This window comes from Pelodiscus sinensis, chromosome 1 (genome assembly GCF_052426305.1).
Source record: "Pelodiscus sinensis isolate ZL-2025 chromosome 1, ASM5242630v1, whole genome shotgun sequence".
Lineage (NCBI taxonomy): Eukaryota > Metazoa > Chordata > Testudines > Trionychidae > Pelodiscus > Pelodiscus sinensis.
In genome coordinates this window covers 230546908-230569745 of record NC_143052.1, presented here as the reverse complement: position 1 = coordinate 230569745, position 22838 = coordinate 230546908, and the positions used below count along the sequence as shown (strand labels likewise).

Sequence of the window (22838 nt, the reverse complement as noted above, 5' to 3'; positions counted from 1 at the left end):
AAGTCGGATCCATGTAACCCGGGGACTGCCTGTATTCAACTTGCTATTCTCTTGTACACTGGCTGCGTCTAGATTGGCATGATTTTCCAGAAATGCTTTTAACGGAAAAGTTTTCCGTTAAAAGCATTTTCGGAACAGAGTGTCTAGATTGGCACGGATGCTTTTCCGCAAAAGCACTTTTTGCGGAAAAGCGTCCGTACCAATCTAGACGCGCTTTTGCGCAAAAAAGCCCCGATCGCCATTTTCGCGATCGGGGCTTTTTTGCAGAAAACAAATCTGAGCTGTCTACACTGGCCCTTTTCCGCAAAAGGACTTTTGCCCGAATGGGAGCAGCATAGTATTTCCGCAAGAAGCACTGATTTCAGACGGTAGGAAGTCAGTTTGTTCTTGTGGAAATTCAAGTGGCCAATGTAGACAGCTGGCAAGTTTTTCTGCAAAAGCAGTTGCTTTTGCGGAAAAACTTGCCAGTCTAGACACAGCCCTAGTGTTTATCTGATATTGGGTTACCTGCTGCACCTTAGACAACAGGGCCTTGCTACGTCCTCTCTAAAGGTCCATTTAGCGGCAATTTTGGCCTTCCACCAAGGCGAGGGAGAAAGATTGGTGTTTGCTGTTTTCCCATAAAATAACAAAGCGGTTATTGAAGGGGGTCGATAGACTGATGCCACATGTGCATCCCCCCATCCTGCCTTGGGACCTGAATCTGGTACTGACAGGACTGATGAAATCACCCTTTGAGCCACTGGCCTCCTGCTTGCTAAAGCACCTGTCATGGAAAGTGGCATTTTTAGTGGCAATCACATCTGCCAGGAGGGTGTCAGAGTTACAGGCCCTTACTTCAGACCCTCCATACACTGTCTTTTTCAAGGACAAGGTCAGGCGCTGCCCTCACCCAGCCTTCCTCCCTAAGGTAGTCTCCAATTTTCATATGACTCAGGACATTGATTTACCGGTGTTTTTTCCTAAACCACACTCCACACCTAGGGAGCAGGCTTTGCACTGCCTGGATGTTCGAAGGGCTGTTTCCTTTTACAATGACAAAACGAGAGACTTTCGAAAGTCATCACAGCTCTTTATTTCCTTCGCGGAGCGCATGAGGGGAGCGCCTGTGTCAGTGCAGTGTTTATCTTTATGGATCACTGCCTGTATTACTGAGTGTTACCATGGCCAGGGAAAAACCCCTCCACGGTTGAGAGCCCACTCCACGCAGGCACAGGCCTTGTCCATAGCATTTTTGGCTCAAGTACCTATCTTGGACATTTGTAGAGCAGCCACGTGGTCTTCTGTCCATACCTTCTCTGAGCACTATGCCATCGCACAGCAGGCCAGAGCAGACGTGTCTGTGGGTAGAGCAGTGCTGCAGTCTGTGGAGAAATAGGTAAGATTACTTTCCGACCCCACCGCCAGAGGAAACAGCTTGGGAATCACCTAATTGGAATGGACATGAGCAAGCACTCGAAGAAGGTGGTTACTTACCTCGTAACTGTAGTTCTTCGAGATGTGTTGCTCATGTCCATTCCAAATCCCACCCGCCTCCCCTTCGTCAGAGAATTTCGGAAAGAAGGAACTGAGGGGGTAGAAGGCCAACAGGGGTATATATGCAGTTATACTCCAGGGGGCTTCCTGCTGGCCCTAAGGGTCCTGCTGAGGGGAAAAAAGCTCCGAGATCCATGCACACAGTGCACACACACCTAATTGGAATGGACATGAGCAACACATCTTGAAGAACTACAGTTATGAGGTAAGTAACCTCTTCTTAGCCTATGTCTACACTACCCAGTCTTGCACAAGAACATATGGAAATGAGGTGCGGCGATGAATATCGCCACATCTCATTTGCATACTTAATGAGACACCATTTTTGCACAAGGGGTTTTTGCACAAGCCGTTCTGCCACTTATTTTCAGGCAGAACGGCTGTTGCTCAAGAGGAGGTTTTTGCGCAAGAAGGAGCAGTGTAGACTGCTCTTTCTTGTGCAAAAGCCCCTTGCACAAAAATGGCAGCTCATTTGCACAAGACTGGGCAGTATAGTCGTAGCCTCAGTGTGCAGTGGGAGTCAAAAAAGCAAACAATGTTAGGAGTCATTAAAAAAGGGATAGAGAATAAGACAGAAAATATCTTATTGCCTCTATATAATACTTATATGAATACTGCATATAGATGTGGTTGCCTCATCTCAAAAAAGATATATGGGCATTGGAAAAGGTTCAGAAAAGGGCAACAAAAATGATTTGGGGTTTGGAACGGGTCCCATATGAGGAGAGTGAGATTAAAAAGACTTGGACTTTTCAGCTTAGAAAAGTGGAGACCAAGGGGAAGGAGGGATATGATAGAGGTCTATAAAATCATGACTGGTATGGAAAAAGTGAGTAAGGAAAAGTTATTTACTTATTCCCACAATATAAGAACTACGGGTCACCAAATGAAATTAACATGCAGCAGGTTTAAAACAAACAGAAGTAATACTGTGGTCTTGTTTAAAAATAAGAAAACCCTTGTTTCTGAGAGCATGAGACATGTTAAAACTGGGAGGATCACACTTCTCTTAGATTGAGAAACAGGCTCAACTAGTCAAGAGTATAAAATAAACCTACGCAGTCAATGCAAAACTATACTTGAAGTGCATCAGGGCCTATTTATTTTGACCAGAGGGAAGTATAGAGTAGCAAGAAAAAAAGTGGCACAAGGGGAAGATAGATTACAGCATATATTTAATCCCATCTATCCCTTACTTGAATAAAAAGGACAATGTACTTTTTCCGGCCGGCAGCATAACCGGGTTTTTCCCCTTAAAGAGTTAAACATCTTTCAGTGCTGTCAGGGGCAGGTTTGTTAAATCTGAGACGAGGGCGAGCGAGGCTGACTTAGGTAACTAGTCGGGACTCGCACTGGGAGGATAAAGGGACTGTGAAAAGCAAACCAAGGCGGGCGGGGAAAAGCAGGTACGAGCGAGGCAGGGGAGGGGAACCCCCGCAAGTTACCTGCCTCGTGCTCCTTCCTGCCCAGTCTCGGGCTGGCTGGCGGCGTGGGAGGATGCGAGGGCGTGATCCCAGCCCGGTTGCTGGCGCAGACGGGAGCCCCGCAGGTGCCGAGGAGCCGGTGGGTAGCGCGTGTCTGCCGGCGCCCCCGGGCGCACGGAGCCGGCCGGAGCTCTGCGGGCGCCCGAAGGCTTCTCTGCAGCGCGGCCCCCAAGCGCCGGGCCGGGCAGAACGGAGCCGCGCGGCAGGCGCGTGGGCCGGGCAGGCTGGGGGCGGGGCCCGCTGCTCCAGGGGGGGGGCGCGCGGGGACGGACCCTCCCCCCCAGTTCACGGAGCGGTCACGTGATCAGGTCTCCTGGGGGCGGGGCCGCCGCTGTCTCGGCCCCGCCCCTTCCGCCGGCTGTGACGGCCCCCCGCGCCTGGCCGAGTCGGGAGGTGTCTGGTTCTCTCCATGGCGGCCGAGGGCGCAGGGCCCAGCCCCACCTTCCCGCCCCCCGCTCCGGCCCAGGGGGTGTGACGTGCCGAGGCCGCAGGTGAGCGGGGAAGGGCGCGCGGCCGGGGCCGCCCCGGAGTGGGGCCCGACGCGCGCGCGCGGGGGGCGGGTGGTTCCCCCTCAAGGCCTCCGGCGTGGGAACGAGGCTGGTGCCGGAATCTGCCCCGCCTCCTCCGAGAAGCGCTGCGCGAGCGGGATCGAACCCCGGGGCCGCCCCTCCCCCGCCCCTCTCGCGCTGTCACCGAGCGACCCGCAGGCACCTTCCCACCCACCGCCGCTGGGCGGCTCCTCACTCGCGGGCCGCCTCTGCCCCTACCCTGTGGCACTGCCCGGAGTCACCACCGCGCTCTGCGCTAGGGCTGCTCGCTCCGCTGCACCCATGGCAGCAGCTGGGTAACCTGGTAGAGGAAAAGCCTCTGGGGTAGGAGACTTCACAGGGCCAGGTCTCCTCTGTGCTGCCTCGTGCACTGCAGGCTCCCCTCTCATCCGACAGTGTGGAGTTAAAGGTTCGGGACTCGTAGCCACAGGGAATGTAGCATTCGAGCATGCACTGGCCCTCTGTGCCCCACCAACATTGAGGGAACTAAATGGGGTTCCCCCTACGTGTCCCTTCTCTGTCCCGCTGGGTGGCCCTGTCTAGACTCCCTCATCCTGTAGGCACTAGGAATGTTAAATATCGGTTAATTGAATAGTCAATTAATCGCATGAATTCTTATCAGTTACTCAACTATTCTATAGTCCCTCGGGGGCGGGGCGGGGCGGCAGCCTGTGCAAAAGCATCCGTGCCAATCTAGACGTGCTTTTGCGGAAATACTTTTAAAGGAAAATCTTTTCAGTTAAAAGTATTTCCGCAAAATCATGCCAGTCTAGACGCAGCCTTAATATACGGAGCCACAGTGGGGCCAGACCCAATGTGAGCGCCAGGACTGAGCCAGGCTGCTGGCTAGCCTACTAAAAATGAACTGGCAAGGAAAGGGGGAGGGAAATGCATGTAGTCTACAGCATTAACCTATAAGCTTTTGCTTATCAGTTAATTGGTTAACCTACTATGCTGTTACATCCCAAGTAGGCACCAGTCGCCACAGCTTGTAATAATGGTATTCACTGGTCTTTCTGGTTGTGTTAGTAGATTAATTAGCTCACTAGGCTAGAGCAGTGTTTCTGAAAGTGGTCGGTTAAACCACTTTGAGAAACCTGTTAACTGGCCGCTCCAGTGTGTTTACTTACCGGCGCCGCAGCCATGGAGCCTTGTGGCTCCCATTGGCTCCATTTCACTGTTGGCAGCCAAGCACAGCCTTGGGAAGCAGCGTGGGCTAGGCTGCCACTACCTACGCTCCCCTTAGCTGCAAACAGTGAACCGGAGCCAATGGGAGTCGTGATGCTCCATGGCCGTGGTGCCGGTAAGTAAACACACCGGAGTGGCCAGTTAACAGGTTTCTCAAAGTGGTTTCGCAGACCACTTTCAGAAACACTGGACTAGAGGGCGGTCCTTATAGATATCCACATTCTTTTCTTGCTATTCCAGGAATCAGTTTCCTAAATTTCACTCTTGTCTGAAGTATAATTTACTGCCAGATTTCTCTTTTCATTACCAGCAACTTCTGTCAATGTTTACTCTTCTCCATGCTTGTGTGACATCATGGCCTCCCCCCCCCCCCCCCCATCATAAAACCTTTTTCAGATGTGCTTATACTTTCTTGTGTCCCCTTGCTATCTGAAACTTTTTTCCAATGTTAGGGATGTGAATACATGCTTCACCTTGTGTAGGTAACTAGTGGTGTCCCCCAAAGGTCCACACTAGGAGCAATACTTTTCAGCCTATTTATAAATTATCTGAAGAAAGAGGTGAGGTGGCAAAATTTGCAGATGATACCAAACTGCTCAAGATAGTTAAGACCAAAGCAGACTGTGAAGAGCTTCAAAAAGATCTCACCAAACTAAGCAATTGGGCCACAAAATGGCAAATGAAATTTAATGTTGATAAATGTAAAGTTTGGAAATAATCCTATACATACAATATGATGGGGACTAATTTAGCTACAGCTACTCAAGAGAGAGATCTTGGAGTCATTGTGGATGGTTCTCTGAAAAAATCCACTTAACGTGCAGTGGCAGTCAAAGAAACAAACTTTGCTTCCTGTTCTTTTCCACAACATTTAAGTTACTGGGGCTTTCAAAAGCATGTCAGTTACAGTTTAACTTTGTTAATAAAAACTTTAACTGCTAGGCAGTTGTTTTAAGAAATGAGAAAGATCTGCTTACATTATCTCTGTACTAATGTTTGGATCATTCTAGTTGTCTAACATTTGTGTGTATTATATGTATTATTTAATTTTTGGATAACATGCTTTTTATAGGTCTTATGACTATATAATCAAATTGTTTTGATAAATTAGGAGAATTTATATTTTAACCAGAAAATTTAAGGTGGCTGTGATAGTGTTCCTCCCATGCTATATAAAATTGTCTTACATATACATATGTGCATAATCCAAAGATGCTTTTGACAAAAAGCCTCATGTAACCTGTCAATTTTAATGTCACAATCTGCTGGATCTGTGTATCTGATTTTGGTGTATGGGTCATTCTTGAGTGTAAAGTTAGAAATATGGGTATGGGATGGTCTATGGTTTTAAATGTGCAAATGAAAGCCATCAAGGGTGTTTCCAGTGCTCTGACAACCTTAATTATTGGGTGATCAGCTTAATGACTTGTAAACAGCATTGTTTTGTCTCTTAAGTTTGAGCAGTGGTTGGTCCTGGAAAGACATCACCAAACCAATACCGGTATGCTATTTCAACCAAGTTCTTTTCCATGGAAGGGCGTGGGGTGTAGAAATAAAGGATTCCTGCCCAAAAGGAAGTCTATTTAGGATAGAATGCTATCAGTCTCTCTGTCACCTGGCATGACACACCCAAAAAGATAGCTGGGACCCAGGTCAGTGTAAAAGATCTTCTCTGACTTGTGAAAGTTTGCCTGAAATAAGAACAGTTTTAGGGTAATTTTTCAATAAGCAATAGTGTATTAGAACTAGCTATGTGTTTTCTTTAATTCTGTAAACTTTCTTTGACAGCCTGTGTTCACTTGCAACCTGCTGTTTGTACTTCATTAATTTACTTGTATTGACTATCAAACCTAGTGTAAATAATTATCTGTGGGGGAAACAATTAGTGTACACATCCTCCTTTCATTGTTAAAGGGGGCTTACCTGAATGAGCTTTCAATGTGTGAAAACTCTCACATGATGAAAGATGGATTTGTTTGGGGTTTTGATCCCATTTAGAGAATGCTGTACCCTTGAACTGTATTCTCCTGGAGCTGAAGTGATTCAATGTCTGCATTGCTTTTTTGAGGGGGGAACAGTTATCTCCGCTCTGTGCCTTGTCTAGGGGAGACCAGGAGATCAGGCCCAGTAGGACAGCGTAGTGAGGAGCCCAGACAGCAAGAAGGAGAGTATCAGTGGCTTTCTCAGCAAACCAGGAAGCGGCTTCAAGGAGTCTTCTCTGACTACCCCGTGTTAGCATCATTATTTTTTTTCTAGTATGATTTTTATGTGTTTTCTTTATTATGGTTGTGATGGTGTACACATTTAAATGGTTAACTGATGAGCCTGAGCTCATCGGTTAACTTTCATGGTTACAATGCAAGGCCTCCTATACCCCTCACCTCCCCCCACACCTGTATCAGTTTATCTGAGGAATTAGCAAGAGGGGGCAGGTGGGAGCAGGTGTTTATGGGGAACGGGCTTTTAAGCCATCTCCCTGCATGTACCAGCTCTCGCAGAACCACCTACACGTATACACATCATTTGTTTTTAGTGGTTACATGTTTACCAACAAATCCCAAACAAACCACATTTTAACATCCCTACTCTTTATATGTATTAATTTGCATACATATTACCATTTTGAAAACTGCACTTCATTTTTAAGTTTGCTCAGGACAGATCTACACTATGGGAGGAGATGAATTTAAGTTACACAACTTTAGCTGTTTATTTACCTCAGTTGTATTTAGACCTACTTAGCACAGACACTCTCCCATGGACTCCCCTTGCACTTCTTGTTCTGGTAGAGTATCAGAGTTGAAAGGAAGAGCAATTGGCAGGGCTTGACAGATTATACAATCTACTTGCCCTTGTCGGGTTCCGGCGATCTGCGCATGCGGTTCGGCGAGCCCTGGCAATTGGTGATTGATTTATCATGTGATTGATTTACATGATAAATCAACCCCCACTGGATTGATTGCTGCCCCATCCATTGGGCTGGTGGGGAAGACAAGCCCTCACGCTTATATCAATTGCTGTTTGTAGTCTTTGTTGGTGTCATGCTATGCTGCAGCTGCCCTTCCTTAAAAGCATTTGTACCTAACATTAAAGAATAAAGGGGCATGAATGGACAAAAAAAAAGCTTGAACCTGGGGTATTGTTAACCTCATGGTACTTTTAATGTTAATATCCTAACATCCTGGCATACTTGTACTAAGAATATTTATTTATGGCATTTTTGTTAGTTATTTTCATAGAGATTTCATAGAGATATTATATACATTAAACTAAAGGTTCCCACTATGATAGCTGCTATTATCACTGAAACACTGTGTTTACCATGGAAGGTAACATAGTAAACAGTGGTGTATTTCTTGTTACTCTCATCTAAGCATCTTTTAAAATATACCATATTTCCATACTGCAAAATATTTTGAAAATGCAAGTATGTAGACCACCGGAGCAGGACAGGAGCCTGTGTATAACTGTTAATGATAACCAGTAAAGCCAGGCTTAACAGTTAACCATTTAAATGGTTATACTATTACATTTCTAACAACCTCTTTCAAAACTGAAACAAGATATGTGGTGCCATAGGTCTTGCACTAGCCATCTATGCAGGGTAGTTTCAATAAATGTCACCATTTTTATGATTATTTTCTTAGGTAGAGCCACTTAAAAGATATTTAAAATTATTTTAAATGTATTAATACTTTAGAAACTTGAACTCTTTTAAAAATCAAGTGTCTTTGCATTTTTAAACTTTTTGTTTTTTACACATTTAGCTGAAGTAAAAGTCAATCTATCTTCTTCAAACAAATCAGAATAGTAACTTTCACATACTTGTATAATGTTATGGGGACTTAATTCCATTCACTATCTCTTCTGGTGTATACCTAAAATTTTAGTCAACCATGCTATGTTAATCAGGGCTGTGAAAAATTTCATGCCCTGGTTAATGTAGTTAGGTTGACCTAACCCACGATGTAAATGTGACTAGATTGACAGAATAATTCTTCCATCTGCTTTTCATTGTTTCTTTTCCAAACTAAGTTTTTCTTCAAGCAATTTGAGTTTGAGCAGAAATTAGTTACCACTTTAAAATTGGAATTAGCCTTAGACAAACCCTGAAGGTTTCTTTGTAAGAACTAGAAATAATTTGGGTCGTGAAAGGGTTCAAAAGAACAGGAGCTAAGAGTTGTTTGCTAACCATTTGTGCAACCTTGAACTGAGAGAGAAAGTCTAAAGTGCATCTATTCTCATTGATGGAAGCTGAAAGAAAAAATGAATTCAAACTGTACCTGCCCTAGGGTATTGCTAGTCTAAATTCAGAGAATTGCCTACAATATGTGACTGAGTGCCAGTGAGTCATAATATCAGTTTTCAAGATGTACCTGATGCAGTAGCATGATGAAATGCCCTTTCTATAGCAGAGAAATCTTAGAGCCTGACTTCTCCTGTCTCCTCATCCTCTTGTTTTGTATGTATGTTACTATTCCTGATGTCTGATTGATGTCCATTTATCCTTTTGTGCAGAGACTATCTGGTTTGGTCTTCATACATGGCAAAGGGGCATTGCTGGCACTTGATGGCATATATCACGTTAGAGGATATGCAGTTGTATGAGCCCCTGATGTTGTAGCTTTTATGGTTAGGTCCTTTGATGGTGTCACTTGCATATATATGTGGGCAGAGTTAGCAATGAGGTTTGTTGCTGGACTAGGTTCCTGACTGAATGTATCTGAGGTGTGGTGTGTGGCTGCTGGTAAGTATTTGCTTTAAGTTGCAGGGTTCTCTGTAGGGGAGGACTGACCTGTCTCCCAAGGCCTGTGAGAGTGGGGTCATTTTCCAGGATAGGTTATAGATTGTCAGTGATGCGCTGGAGAGGTTTAAGCTGGGGTCTGTAGGTGATGACCAGTGTTCTTTTTTTTTTCCCCTTGTTGGGACTATCTTGAAGTAGGTGACTTCTGGGTACCTGTCTGGCTCTGACAGCCTGTTTCCTCGCTTCCCCAGGTGGGTGTTTGTTTTAAGAATGCTTGATAAAGGTCTTATAGATATTTGTGAGATTGGAGCAAATCCAGTTGTATTTTAGGGCTTGGCTGTAGACAGTGGTCAGTAAGTTTCTGGTTTATGTGAGCATCATTTATTTGTGCTGCAGTGTCAAGGAAGTGAATCTTGCGTGGACTGATTCAGGCTGAGGTTGATAGTGGGGTAGATTTGTTAAAATCCCAGTGGAATTCTTCAAGGGTCTCTTTCCTTATTTGGGTAATAAGCAGGAAGAACTGGAATTGCTAACCAATAAATACAACTATGATATCATTGGTATTACAGAAACCTGGTGGGATGGGAAACCTGGTGGCATGATTGGAATATTGGTATGGAAGGGTACGGCTTGCTCAGGAAGGACAGACAGGGGAAAAAAGGGAGGAGGGGTTGCCTTGTATATTAAAAATGTACACACTTGGACTGAAGTGGAGATGAACGTAGGAGATAGCTGTGTAGAGAGTCTCTGGGTTAAGCTAAAAGGGGTAAAAAACGAGGGTGATATCATGCTAGGAGTCTACTACAGGCCACCTAGCCAGGTGGAAGAGGTGGATGAGGCCTTTTTTAAACAATTAACAAAACTATCCAAAGCCCAAGATTTGGTGGTGATGGGGGACTTCAACTATCCAGACATATGTTGGGGAAACTAACACAGCGAGGCACAGGCTATCCAATAAGTTTCTGGACTGCATTGGAGACAACTTTCTGTTTCAGAAGGTTGAAAAAGCTACCAGAGGAGAAGCTGTTCTGGATTTGGTTTTAACAAATAGGGAGGAACTAGTTGAGAACTTGAAAGTGGAAGACAGTATAGGGGACAGTGATCACGAAATAATAGAGTTCATGATCTTAAGGAAAGGTAGAAGGGAGACCAGCACAATTGAGGTAATGGATTTCAGGAAGGCAGATTTTGATAAGCTCAGAGAACTTGTAGGTAAGGTCCCATGGGAAGCAAGACTGAAGGGAAAAACAACTGAGGAGAGTTGGAAGTATTTCAAAGGGACGTTGTTAAGGGCCCAAAAGCAAACAATTCCGCTGTGTAGGAAAGATAGAAAATATGGCAAAAGACCAGCTTGGCTTAACAAGGAGATCTTGCATGATCTCAAAATAAAAAAGGAGTCATATAAAAAATGGAAACTAGGACAACTAACAAAGAATGAATATAGGCAAGCAACACGGGAATGCAGGGGCAAGATTAGAAAGGCAAAGGCACAAAATGAGATCAAACTAGCTACAGGCATAAAGGGAAACAAGAAGACCTTTTATAAATACATTAAAAGCAAGAGGAAGACCAAGGACAGGGTAGGCCCACTGCTTAGTGAGGAGGGAGAAGCAGTAACAGGGAACTTGGAAATGGCGGAGATGCTCAATGACTTCTTTGTTTCGGTCTTCACCGAGAAGTCTGGAGGTGTGCCTAACGTAGTGAATACAAGCAGAGAGAGGGTAAGTTTAGAAGATAGGATACACAAAGAACAAGTTAAAAATCACTTAGGAAAGTTAGATGTCAGCAAGTCACCAGGTCCTGATGAAATGCATCCCAGGATACTCAAGAAGCTGATAGAGGAGGTATCTGAGCCTTTAGCTATGATCTTTGAAAAATCATGGCAGACAGGGGAGATTCCAGAAGACTGGAAAAGGGCAAATATTGTGCCCATCTATAAAAGGGGGAATAAGAACAACCCAGGAAACTATAGACCGGTCAGTTTAACGTCTGTCCCAGGGAAGATAATGGAGCAGGTAATTAAGGAAATCATATGCAAACACTTGGAAGGTAATAAAGTGATAGGGAATAGCCAGCATGGGTTTGTGAAGAACAAGTCATGCCAAACTAATCTGATAGCTTTCTTTGATAAGATAACGAGCCTTGTGGATAAGGGAGAAGCGGTGGATGTCATATACCTAGACTTTAGTAAGGCATTTGATACGGTCTCACATAATATTCTTATTGATAAACTAGGCAAATATAACTTAGATAAGGCCACGATAAGGTGGGTGCATAATTGGCTGGATAACCGTAGTCGGAGAGTTGTTGTTAACGGTTCTAAATCCTGCTGGAAAGGGATAACAAGTGGAGTTCCTCAAGGGTCTGTTTTGGGACCCGTACTGTTCAATATCTTCATCAATGATGTAGATATTGGGATAGAGAGTACGCTTATTAAGTTTGCAGATGATACCAAACTGGGTGGGATTGCGACTTCTTTGGAGGATAGGGACATAATTCAAAATGACCTTAGCAAGTTAGAGAAATGGTCAGAGGTAAACAGGATGAGGTTTAATAAAGAGAAATGCAAAGTGCTCCACTTAGGAAGGAACAATCAGTTCCATACATACAAGATGGGAAGCGACAGTCTAGGAAGGAGCATGGCGGAAAGGGATCTAGGGGTCATAGTGGACCACAAGTTGAATATGAGTCAACAGTGTGATGCTGTTGCAAAAAAAAGCAAATATGATTCTAGGTTGTATCAACAGGTGTGTTGTAAGCAAAACTCGTGAAGTCATTCTGCTGCTCTACTCTGCACTAGTTAGGCCTCAGCTGGAGTACTGTGTCCAGTTCTGGGCACCACATTTCAAGAAAGATGTGGAGAAATTGGAAAGGGTACAGAGAAGAGCGACAAGAATGATTAAAGGTTTAGAGAACATGACCTATGAAGCCAGGCTTCATGAAGTGGGCTTGTTTAGTTTGGAAAAAAGAAGATTAAGGGGGGACATGATAGCGGTTTTCAAATATCTTAAAGGGTGTCACAAGGAGGAAGGAGAAAATTTGTTCCTCGTGGTTTCTGAGGACAGGACAAGGAGTAATGGGCTTAAAGTGCAGCAGGGGAGGTTTAGATTGGACATTAGGAAAAAATTCCTAACTGTCAGGGTGGTCAAATATTGGAATAAATTGCCAAGGGAGGTGGTGGAATCTCCCTCTCTGGAGATATTTAAGAACAGGTTAGATCGACATCTGTCAGGGATGGTGTAGACGGAGCTTGATCCTGCCTTGAGGGCGGGGGGCTGGACTCGATGACCTCTCGAGGTCCCTTCCAGTCCTATTATTCTATGATTCTATGATTCCTGTGGGTCCATATGATCAAGATTTCATCAGTATAGCATAAGTAGAGAAGGGGTGTCAGGGGACAGGAGCTGAGGAAACATTTGAGGTCAGCCATAAAAATGTTGGCATGCTGTGGGGCCATGTTGGTACCTATAGTAGTGCCACTGTCTTGAAGGTACTGAGAAAAACAACCCTTTCAAAAATATTGGTAAACAGAGGATTTCTATATCAGAGGGGTAGCCATTCTAGTCTATATATGCAAAAACAATGATGAGTCCTGTGGTATCTTGAATACTAATCGATTCATTTGGGCATAAGTATTCATGGGCACAGACACACTTCACCCACAAACGCTTATGCCCAAATAAATGTTAGTTTTTAGAGTGCAACAGGACTTCTTTTTAGAGGATTACTGGTTATTGTTGCAGTTTCTGAATTATGATTTGAGCAATCCTTTGTAACTTTTTTCTTCCATTGTTCCAATAATTTTATATGAATGTTTGAATGCTGTGGCTGTCTTAACTCAAACCCACATTATAAACTAACTTTAACTTAATTAGTTATTTGTTGTGTATTATGTGGAATGGAACTGTGTGTGAATATAAAGAATAATACATGCTCTATATGTTTGAAAATGCATTAATCCACTTATGCTGTGTCATTCCTTTTTGCTTCTGGAACTCACATCTGGAGTGCCAAATGCTCTACAGCACTTTCTCAAAACCTTTAATAGGTTATCTGTTGCATTTCACCTCTGTCACAAGCATGTGGCTTCAACCACTTACTGTGTCTGATCTTTATTGTCCACCTTTAAAGTTCAGGTTCTTTGGAGCAGGCTCAGCCACACTGCCATCTTTGCTGCCTGCAGACTGTTTTTCCACAAGAAAATAGGTGTATGATTTATCAGTGATAATATGAAATTGTTCAGGTTTCAATATTGCATTACTCTATCTCCAGTAACAGCAGTTCTTCTGTTCCACGATCAATGTGACGGTTTTGAACACCTCAGTAGCTTACGAAATGATCCAGAGTGGAGGAAAATATGATTTCTATATTGGTCTTGTACTGGCTATGAGCTCCAGCATTTTCATTGGAGGAAGTTTCATCCTTAAAAAGAAAGGTCTTCTCCGACTGGCCAGGAAGGGCTCAATGAGAGCAGGTAAAAAATGCACTTGAGAACTTTTGTCTGTTTTTAATTTTATTTTACTACTTAGTGAATAGTTACTGAATTTTCACTGATTTTTTGTGCATTGGTTTACTTTGTTTCCTCATTGAGAGATGAAACTTCTAGATCTAAAATTTATAGCTTCTGTATTTCCTCTGTAGTCTTTGCATTATTTCTAGTTCATTGTTAGTTATAGTAAAAAGATAAAATCCCTTTCTGTAATATATTCAGTTTAATTTCAGTTTGTGTCCTCTGGATACATACCCAAATTTATAGGTTTTTTTGGACATGTCAATCAAAAACACGTCAATTGAGAATAAACTTGCTTCCATCCTACATGCAACCCCCCCCTCAAACAGTGTGATTGGAAGATCATCATATTAGCACTGTGAGAGGGTATGGAGGGGAATGGAAGTCCAGAGTGAGTGCCCCAACCGAGAGAGTGACTGCTCCAAATGAACAAACGCAGGAGCTGTCAATTTTAGTGTCTTAAATGATGTCCACTATGGAGGCAGAGATGAAAGAGGCAATTTCCAAGATATGTAGGACCCAAAGCACGGCTTTCTACATCTAAACTGCATCTTAAATTGTACTTGAAAATTATTTGGGAACCAATGTGGTCTATCCTGATTACCTGGATGCTTGCCAAAATAGATGAGCTCATGATAAATAGTGTAATTGTATCAAAATATTGAATCAGAATACATTACTGTTCTCATTTTCTAAAACGAAAATGTCCTTTGAAGACTTCCATTATGTCAGAAATACTGAAGCAAAAATTAGAATATAAAATAAGAAGAGGGAAATGACCATATTCAGGAAGATGACATTCCAGAACCTAAAAAGGTTGTATGTTTGGGGTTAATATTTTACTGTAACACAACATAAGTTTAAAAAAAAAAAAAAAAAAAAAAAACCCTGTTAGCATTGTGCATTTATACTGAAAGAATTTGTTATACTGACAGTTTAATAGCAGTCAATATATTTAATCAAAACTGAACTCACATAAACAGCCTTGAGAACTGGTTCATCCCTGAGGTAATATTACATTGCTTCCATTCAACTGATAAACTTTTTGGATTTTTGCTACAGCTGACCATGCGCTTGATGAAAATGTTGAAGACTTGAAGTAGTAGCATTGGGTGCTTAGCTATAATAGTGACAGGCAAAACGTAAGAGCTGAGATGGATAGATGGAAAATAGCTAGAAATGTGCATTTTGTTGGATGGCTTGTTGCCCCCTCCACCAATTGCTCTCTGTTGATCAGTTGTATCAGTCTGAAAATAGTCTGTCCTGTTGCCCCTGTTAAATGACCACACTGAAACAGTGTATCAAAGAAACAAAAAGGTTAATGGTGTGTGTTAAGGGATGTAAGCAACTGGACTATCAAATAAGCATAAGCTTATCAGATAGACTAGTGACTCGACTAATTGCTTCTCTGCCCCCGCCCCTGATGTCTCTGTCTGAGAGTAGCAGCAAAAGAGAAGGGGGAGCTGGTGCTGGCTTAAAAGCCAGTCTCGCCCCCACCCCCGCACCATCTCTGTGGGGCGGGGGAGGGGAGGGGAGGGCAGAGGACACAGAGGCATAGCAGGGAACTGGATGTGAGTTGGGACAGCTGATTCCCTGCTTATGCCCTGTCCCCCTTCACTGCGCTTCAGCCTTTTAAATATATTAAGAGCCTGGTGGCTCTTAATACATTTAAAAGGCAGAGCTGCGGCTGGGTTAGCTCCTGGGGTTGGGAGCTAATGCTGCTGCAGCTCTGCAGTTCCCCTCTCATCAACTAATTGTCTAGTTGATGGAAATTCCATTGACTAGGTGATTAGCTGATTAAACACCATTTAACATCCCTAGTGTGTGTGGGGCTACGTCTAGACTTGCACTGCTTTTCCAGGATACCTTTGGTATCCCGGAAAAGCAATGCTGTGTCGAAGGAACGTGTCCGCTTTTTTGAAAAAGTTTTAGAAAATGCAGACACGCTCTTTCACATCCCTGTAAACCTAAGGGATTTGTCGAAAAAGCACTTTTTTCTGAAATTTGGCACTCTGTAAACACACCAAATTTTGGAAAAGCCTCTTTCGACAGTAAAGTGGAAAAAGATATGCACATTGAATTTCTTTTTCCGACTTACCATTGCAGTGTAGACCTTGCTTATGTATTAGAACCTTCCATCTCTAATGATTCTGGAGAAGTTGGTGTTTTATATGAGTGGACACAGAATGTGTGTTCTCAATTTGAGTAGAGAAAGTGAAATATTGCATGGCCTCTGTCTTTTAAGTTCACCAAAATACCATGGTGGTGTGTGCCTTAAAAAGTGTACTTTAATAAAAACACTCCTTATTTTAGATAATTAACTATTTCCCCAAGGTCAAGTTGTATCTTCCTATAGATATCCTCCTCATTTACTGTGTAAAAGGAAGAACACAAGTAGTCAGCTGAGATTACAAACCAGGAACTGTCAAAATAAAGTGCAAAAATAGGGATTTGTTAAATCCCCTTTAATTTAATTGGGTTTTTAACATTATGATGAGTCTAGATCATTATCTCAGAATAGACAAATATTGTGCACTTTATATGCCATTTCTAGTCTCAAAGAAATGTATATAAGATGCTAATCTTTAAAGCAGATTTCACAACATCTGCACATTTTAAGTTGAAAATATTTTTATTTCATCCCTTTCCCTTATTATGCATCAGGTGGTGCAGGTCTTCGTTTAATGTGTGGTTGCATATAGGTTTATAACATGGAAACAATCTCTGTTTTGGAATACAACTGTCAGTCACACTGATTGATGCTTCCCTTTGTGTTGCTGGTTAAGTGCTTGTTCTTCCAATTCCAGGTCAAGGTGGTCATGCATATCTTAAAGAGTGGCTGTGGTGGGCTGGACTTCTGTCAAGTAAGTATTAAAAAGAGTAACCAGTGTACATTCAACATTTTTTCCCCAAACATTTTGATATTTGACAATAAACAAAGCTAGAAACAGTGCATAACCTCTGTACACTGAAATAAAGTGTTTTTAAAATTAATTGTATTATTATTAATAATTTTGTAATTGAAATCAAATTTAAGAATAAAATTCTAACAGTATCCATTTCCCTTGTTTCTTTTCAATAGGTTTTTCTTGATCAGCTGTCAATTTGATCCCTTATTAATTTTGATTATTTTTGTATTTTTCAATCAACTAAGCTTGGGCAGTTAAAGTACATCAGTGGTTCTTAAATTTATTTGATCGGACTCCCCTTCTCTGTTTCCCGCAATGCATATACTGCCACATAGCTCTGAATGCAGAGCAGAGAGCAGCAGCTGCTGGCCAAGTACCCAGCACTGCACCAAAAGCAGCTCAGAAGTAAGGATAGCAATGTGAAAAGTGATATTCATCAATATCACATTTCATAGCAGACTTAGCACATCAGTGCCACCCTTATTTCTGCATTGCTGCAAGAATTCAGGACTGACACTTGGAACCATGTTGCCTCCAGGTGACTGACTGTGGGGTGGGAGGAAAGAGGACCTGAGCCCGGGCTGTCTCCCAGTGATGGACTGTGTGGGAGAACAGCCCAGGTGGTGTGGTGTCAGCTGTCATCTTTACCCCTGCTTCCTAGGTGTACACAGCCCTTCTTGCATGAGCCCCAGCTAACACAAAATACAAAACCATCCATTGAAAAAGTTACTTTAAAATATTTGAAACCTCCCCTCTCCTTCCATTTCATTTGTTAATATTTTTAACACATCTTCTAAATGTTGCAGTTACATAAGTGTGACAGTGCACATTTAATTTGACTCATTGTAGTTATGTACTGCTTTATAGAAGATACAATTGCAGATTCTTTTGCTCATGTGAGAGTTAAATGTCCTGAATTGCTCCGATGAGAAAATGCAGAGGCTGTTAAATAAAAATGGGCTATCCTAAATTAGAGGTGAGATTTATTTTTGTTATATGGACTAGGGATGTTACATTTAATTTAATCAGCTAGTCAATCAACTAGTCAGTTTTCCATTGACTAGTTGATAAGCAGGGAAGCTGCAGTGAGGTTAGCTCCCGGCCCTGTGAACTAACTCTACTGTGGCTCTGCCTCTTAAATGTATTGAGCCTCCTGGCTCTTAATACATTTAAAAGGCAGAGGTGCAGAGTCTGAGACTGGGTGTAAGCTGGGAATCAGCTGATTTTTGGCTTTTGCCTGGTCCCCACTACCCTCCCCCCCATTTCCCCGTCCCCCTTTGGAGATGGTGCTGGAGGGAATCTGCTTCTAAGCCGGCTCCCCCAGCACCGCCTGTTGCTCCTCCCCCTTGTTGCCTCTGATAGTGGCAGCAAGGGGTGGGGAAGCAACTAGTCGAGGGTCTAGTTGACTATCTGATAAGCTTTTGCTTATTGAATAGTCATCTAGTTGCTTACATCCCTAAAATGGACTGCCTAGCTACTAGCTTTGAATTCTGCTTATATTAAACTTCCGTGTCAGCTGAACATTTTAGTTAAATTTCTTCATTCCAAGAACACTTGTTTAGTTTCAGAGGTTTCTCCCACATGTGTTAAGACTTCCTAATTCTTCTTTTATTCTGCAGTGGGAGCTGGCGAAGTAGCTAACTTTGCTGCTTATGCATTTGCACCAGCTACTTTAGTGACTCCATTAGGAGCTCTCAGTGTTCTTGTAAGGTAAGAACCCTTTAGAAAAAAGCACTATTTCAGAGAGGCAGACGTGAACCTATGTGTTTAGAAATGTCACTTAAATACAGCTTTCTTCTTAACTCCGAGTAAATACAATGCTCAGAAAAATGGAAGGAGTAGCACTGACTTAACTCAGGCATAATATGAGTCAGCACTCTACAAGCTCCCTTGCACAGCTCAAGGGGTGGACCTCTACTTTTATCTGCAGCATTTGCTGTTTCTGTCTTCTGCATCTCTTGAGGTTAGAAACCAGATACAATGTGCACAGATAAAAGGAAGATGAGACTAATAAATTAATTTTCATTTCTGACCAAAATCAGGATCTTACGTGTCTTAGAATATCAAGGATTTTGCATCAGTGTACCACATCATTTAGAAGTCTCGGAGAGGGATTTTATATTATGTTGCATCCTCAAAATTGCTAGGAAGAATGAAGAACTTTTTCTCTAGCAATTTTGGGGAGGCAGCCACCATATTAGGTATTGAAACAAGGGAGCTGTAGAAATCTTGTCTGCCTAATGAGGGGGTATATACTTAATTCTGTTGTCAGATTTTTTTGCCCTCTTTTTAATTTGGAGCCTGAACTTAAAATAACAATTAATAACTCTAATTTCTTTGAGAAAAGTGTGTTCTTAATTTTAAAAGACAGATGTTTTTTGATGTGTACCGTGGGCAAATTAAATTTCTCCTGATTCTTAATCTCAATGTATTTCTTTTTTCCTTCCAGTGCTATTCTTTCATCCTATTTTTTAAATGAAAAACTTAATCTGCATGGAAAAATTGGTTGTTTGTTAAGTGTATTGGGTTCAACTGTGATGGTCATTCATGCACCACAAGAAGAGGAAGTAGAAACTTTGAATGAAATGTCCCACAAGCTAGGAGATCCAGGTGAGAGAAAATGTCCAGTTCATCTGTACTTATCTTCTTCCTATATTAACTACAGGCAGTCCCCGACATACGCGGATCCGACTTATGTCGGATCCGCACTTACGAACGGGGCTTTTCTCGCCCCGGAGCTCACGGACGGCGGGTCGCCACCCGTGTCCTCCGGGGCGAGAAAAGTTTCTCCTGGTCTGCTGGGGGGGTCCAGCAAAGCCGCTGGACCCCCCCAGCAGACCAGGGACACCCGAGCAAAGCCGCCGCGTGGGCGGCTTTGCTCGTTTGCCCCGGAGCAAAGCCGCCCAGGCAGCGGGACTCCCACCGCCTGGGTGGCTTTGCTCGGGTGTCCCTGGTCTGCTGGGGGGGTCCAGCGGCTTTGCTGGACCCCCCCAGCAGACCAGGGGGACAGGAGCAAAGCCTTGGAGCACGCCTGCAGCGGGACAGCCTGGGCGCGCTTGGGCTGTCCCGCTGCGGGCGTGCTCCGCGGCTTTGCTCTCCGTCTCCCTGGTCTGCAGGGAGACGGGGAGCAAAGCCACGGACCACGCCCGCAGCGGGACAGCCCGGGCGCGCTTGGGCTGTCCCGCTGCGGGTGTGCTCCGCGGCTTTGCTCCTGTCCCCCTGGTCTGCTGGTGGGGGGTCGGGGGAGCAGCTAGTGCCCCCCAGCAGACCAGGCTTTTCTTGCCTACCCCTGGGGTAGAGCAGCTGGGGGCTGCCGGGTTGGTCCCGCAGCCCCGCTCCGGACCAACCCGGCAGCACCCCAGCTGCTCTGCCCCAGGCGTCCTGATTCAGCCACTGCTGGTCAGTTTCAGCAGCGGCTGAATCTGGGGCAGAGCAGCTGGGGTGCTGCTGGGTTGCTCCAGTAGCGCTGAGGAGCCGCGCTACTGGAGCAACCCAGCAGCACCCCAGCTGCTCTGCCCCAGGCGTCCCCAAGTCAGCCGCTGCTGAAACTGACCAGCGGCTGACTACAGTAAGCCCGAGGCAGAGTTGCTGTGCCCCAGGCTTCCTGGAATCAGCCGCTGATCAGTTTCAGCAGCAGCTGACTTGGGGACGCCTGGGTTTCTTAAGTTGAATCTGTATGTAAATCAGAACTGGCATCCCGATTCAGCCGCGGTTGAAACTGATCAGTGTCAGCAGCGGCTGACGCCAGTTCCGACTTACATACAGATTCAACTTAAGAACAAACCTACAGTCCCTATATTGTACGTAACCCGGGGACTGCCTGTACCTGGATAAGTGTGTTTAGTCTACTCTGGTAGAAGGTCTGCGGTTTATTTATTGTTGCAACTATTGCAAATTTCTAGTACCAAACAGTTAAAGGCAACCTCTGCTTTTCTACATCTGTAAATGAAATATGGGATTGAATTCTACAATAGATTTAGCAGCAACACTGAAGGATGATAGTGAATTTGTCAGAATGTTAACAGTAAACATGTCATTTTTTGTCCAAGTAAAAGTGTGTGCTGGAAGAATAATAAATTAGCAGTTTTAGCTGTCTGCTGCTTAAGCAGCTAACATGTATTTTTTCCTAGTTACATTTTGTACAAAGAAACATCATCTCTTTTAAACCCAATTTTTTAGCATATCTTGAAGTGTGAAGAAAGTTTTTACAATATTAAAGGATTATCACTGGGGCTAGTAGCTAAAATTTAGGTCAAAGAGTCACAATATAAGAGTCAAAGAGTCTGTATTTCACAATATAATAAAAATGATACCTACTTCTTACATAGCAGTTGATGTCTGTAGCTCTCAAAGCATTTAGCGAAGAAGATAAAACTCCATTTTAAGGATGAGGAAAGTGGGGGGAAATGACTTATTTGAGGGCGTTATCAGCATGTCCCATGGGTGACTTAAAATTCCTACTGCTGAGTGAAGCACCCAAATAAAAAACAGATCACAGCATTCAAATATGTGTCTATATCCTCTCCACACTCCTAGTTCTGTGCTTTTCAATAAGCCAAGGATTGCGGTCTTCATTTCCTAGCCTGATAGAGAAATAGGGTATAGTATTACAGGCAGGCCTGGCCTGCAGTCCTAGTTCATGTTTATTTTAGCCATCTCATCAGTTGTCACAAGATTTGTTACAGCCTCCATTCTGGATGATTGGTAAAAAAATGTTAAAATGATGTTTTTTATTTATAAAATGAAGTGGGTGGCAGGGCAAGAATCCTGTTACCCTGGACTTGTTGCTCTTAAAATATGCACTGCATTTCTTAGTATCTAACAGCATGCTCCTGGGTATTGTACATCAATTACTTTTTTTTCCCTTTTGCAGGTTTTGTGGTTTTTGCAACACTTGTCGTCATTGTGTCCTTAATACTGATATTTGTGGTAGGACCTCGCCATGGACAGACCAACATTCTTGTGTACATAACAATCTGCTCTGTAATTGGAGCGTTGTCAGTCTCCTGTGTGAAAGGCTTGGGCATCACTATAAAGGAACTTTTTTCAGGAAAGCCTGTGCTAAAACATCCTTTGTCCTGGATTTTGCTGCTAAGTCTTATAGTCTGTGTGAGCACACAGATCAACTATTTAAACAGAGCTCTGGATATATTCAACACTTCTATAGTGACTCCGATTTATTATGTGTTCTTTACAACATCTGTTTTAACTTGTTCTGCTATCCTTTTCAAGGAGTGGCAACACATGTCTGCTGCTGACATTATTGGCACCTTCAGTGGTTTTCTTACGATCATTGTGGGGATCTTTTTATTGCATGCCTTTAAAGATGTCAGTTTCACTCTAGCAAATCTGCCTGTCTCCTTGCGGAAAGATGACAGAGCAGTGAATGGCACTCTGCCAGCCACATATGAATGCTTTAATCATAATGAAGAAAGCTCAACCTGTATAAGTGAAATACAATCCAGTGAGAGTGTTTCCTCCAGGAGAAATGGAAATCTGGCAGCTTTCTGACAATGTATTAAGAACAATTCTGTAACTTCTTTTGCTGTAAAATGTTTGAGTTTTTCTGGAAGCAGATGGTGTACTTTAAAATATGTACAGACAATCCTTAATTTTTAGGTTTGATTAATTTGGACCAAGAATAGTGATGGAGTTTCAATTTGCCTTATATTTACTTTAAAAGACACACTGAAATGACCTCAGTACATGTTTTTGTTGCTCTTGAGTTGCCTGTGTAAACTTGTAAATATTTTTAATTTGGATTTTCCATTTTAAAAACTTATTGCACTAATGATGATTTTAACTATATAAAAATAAAGTGCTCTAATTTTGCATTGGTGGTAAGTACATTGACTTGAACCTGAGTCTTTTGAATAATGAATATTCGGCATGTGTGTTTCAGCATATAAAACAAACTAA

At 43.2% G+C, this 22838-nt stretch overlaps 1 protein-coding gene and 1 long non-coding RNA gene across 3 annotated transcripts; one reads left to right on the top strand and one right to left on the bottom strand.

Moving 5' to 3' along the window:
* Positions 1-1057: 1057 nt before the first annotated feature.
* LOC149525715 (uncharacterized) lies at positions 1058-3121 on the bottom strand. Its single transcript, XR_016348411.1, has 2 exons — positions 2982-3121; positions 1058-1364 (listed from the first exon to the last, which is right to left on the bottom strand). It is a non-coding gene; the product is annotated as an uncharacterized LOC149525715 (long non-coding RNA).
* NIPA2 (NIPA magnesium transporter 2) lies at positions 2962-22753 on the top strand. Of its 2 annotated transcripts, none has more exons than XM_006135822.4 (6): positions 2962-3099; positions 13773-13974; positions 16818-16874; positions 18539-18629; positions 19369-19529; positions 21793-22753. In XM_006135822.4, exons 2-6 carry the CDS (start codon positions 13836-13838, stop codon positions 22428-22430), a joined length of 1086 nt encoding a protein of 361 aa, XP_006135884.1. In that variant the 5' UTR covers positions 2962-3099; positions 13773-13835; the 3' UTR covers positions 22431-22753. The 2 variants fall into 2 exon arrangements, with proteins under 2 accessions (XP_006135884.1, XP_006135883.1); XM_006135821.5 differs by lacking the exon at positions 2962-3099 and adding an exon at positions 3372-3511.
* Positions 22754-22838: the final 85 nt, after the last annotated feature.

What these genes read in the sequence shown, in the direction of transcription:
- NIPA2 (XM_006135822.4), top strand. Translation starts at nt 13,836, where the DNA reads ATGATCCAGAGTGGAGGAAAATATGATTTCTATATTGGTCTTGTACTG. An exon ending in GAAGGGCTCAATGAGAGCAG is followed by an intron (nt 13,975 to 16,817) that starts GTAAAAAATGCA and finishes TTCCAATTCCAG; the next exon opens with GTCAAGGTGGTCATGCATAT. An exon ending in GCTCTCAGTGTTCTTGTAAG is followed by an intron (nt 18,630 to 19,368) that starts GTAAGAACCCTT and finishes TTTTCCTTCCAG; the next exon opens with TGCTATTCTTTCATCCTATT.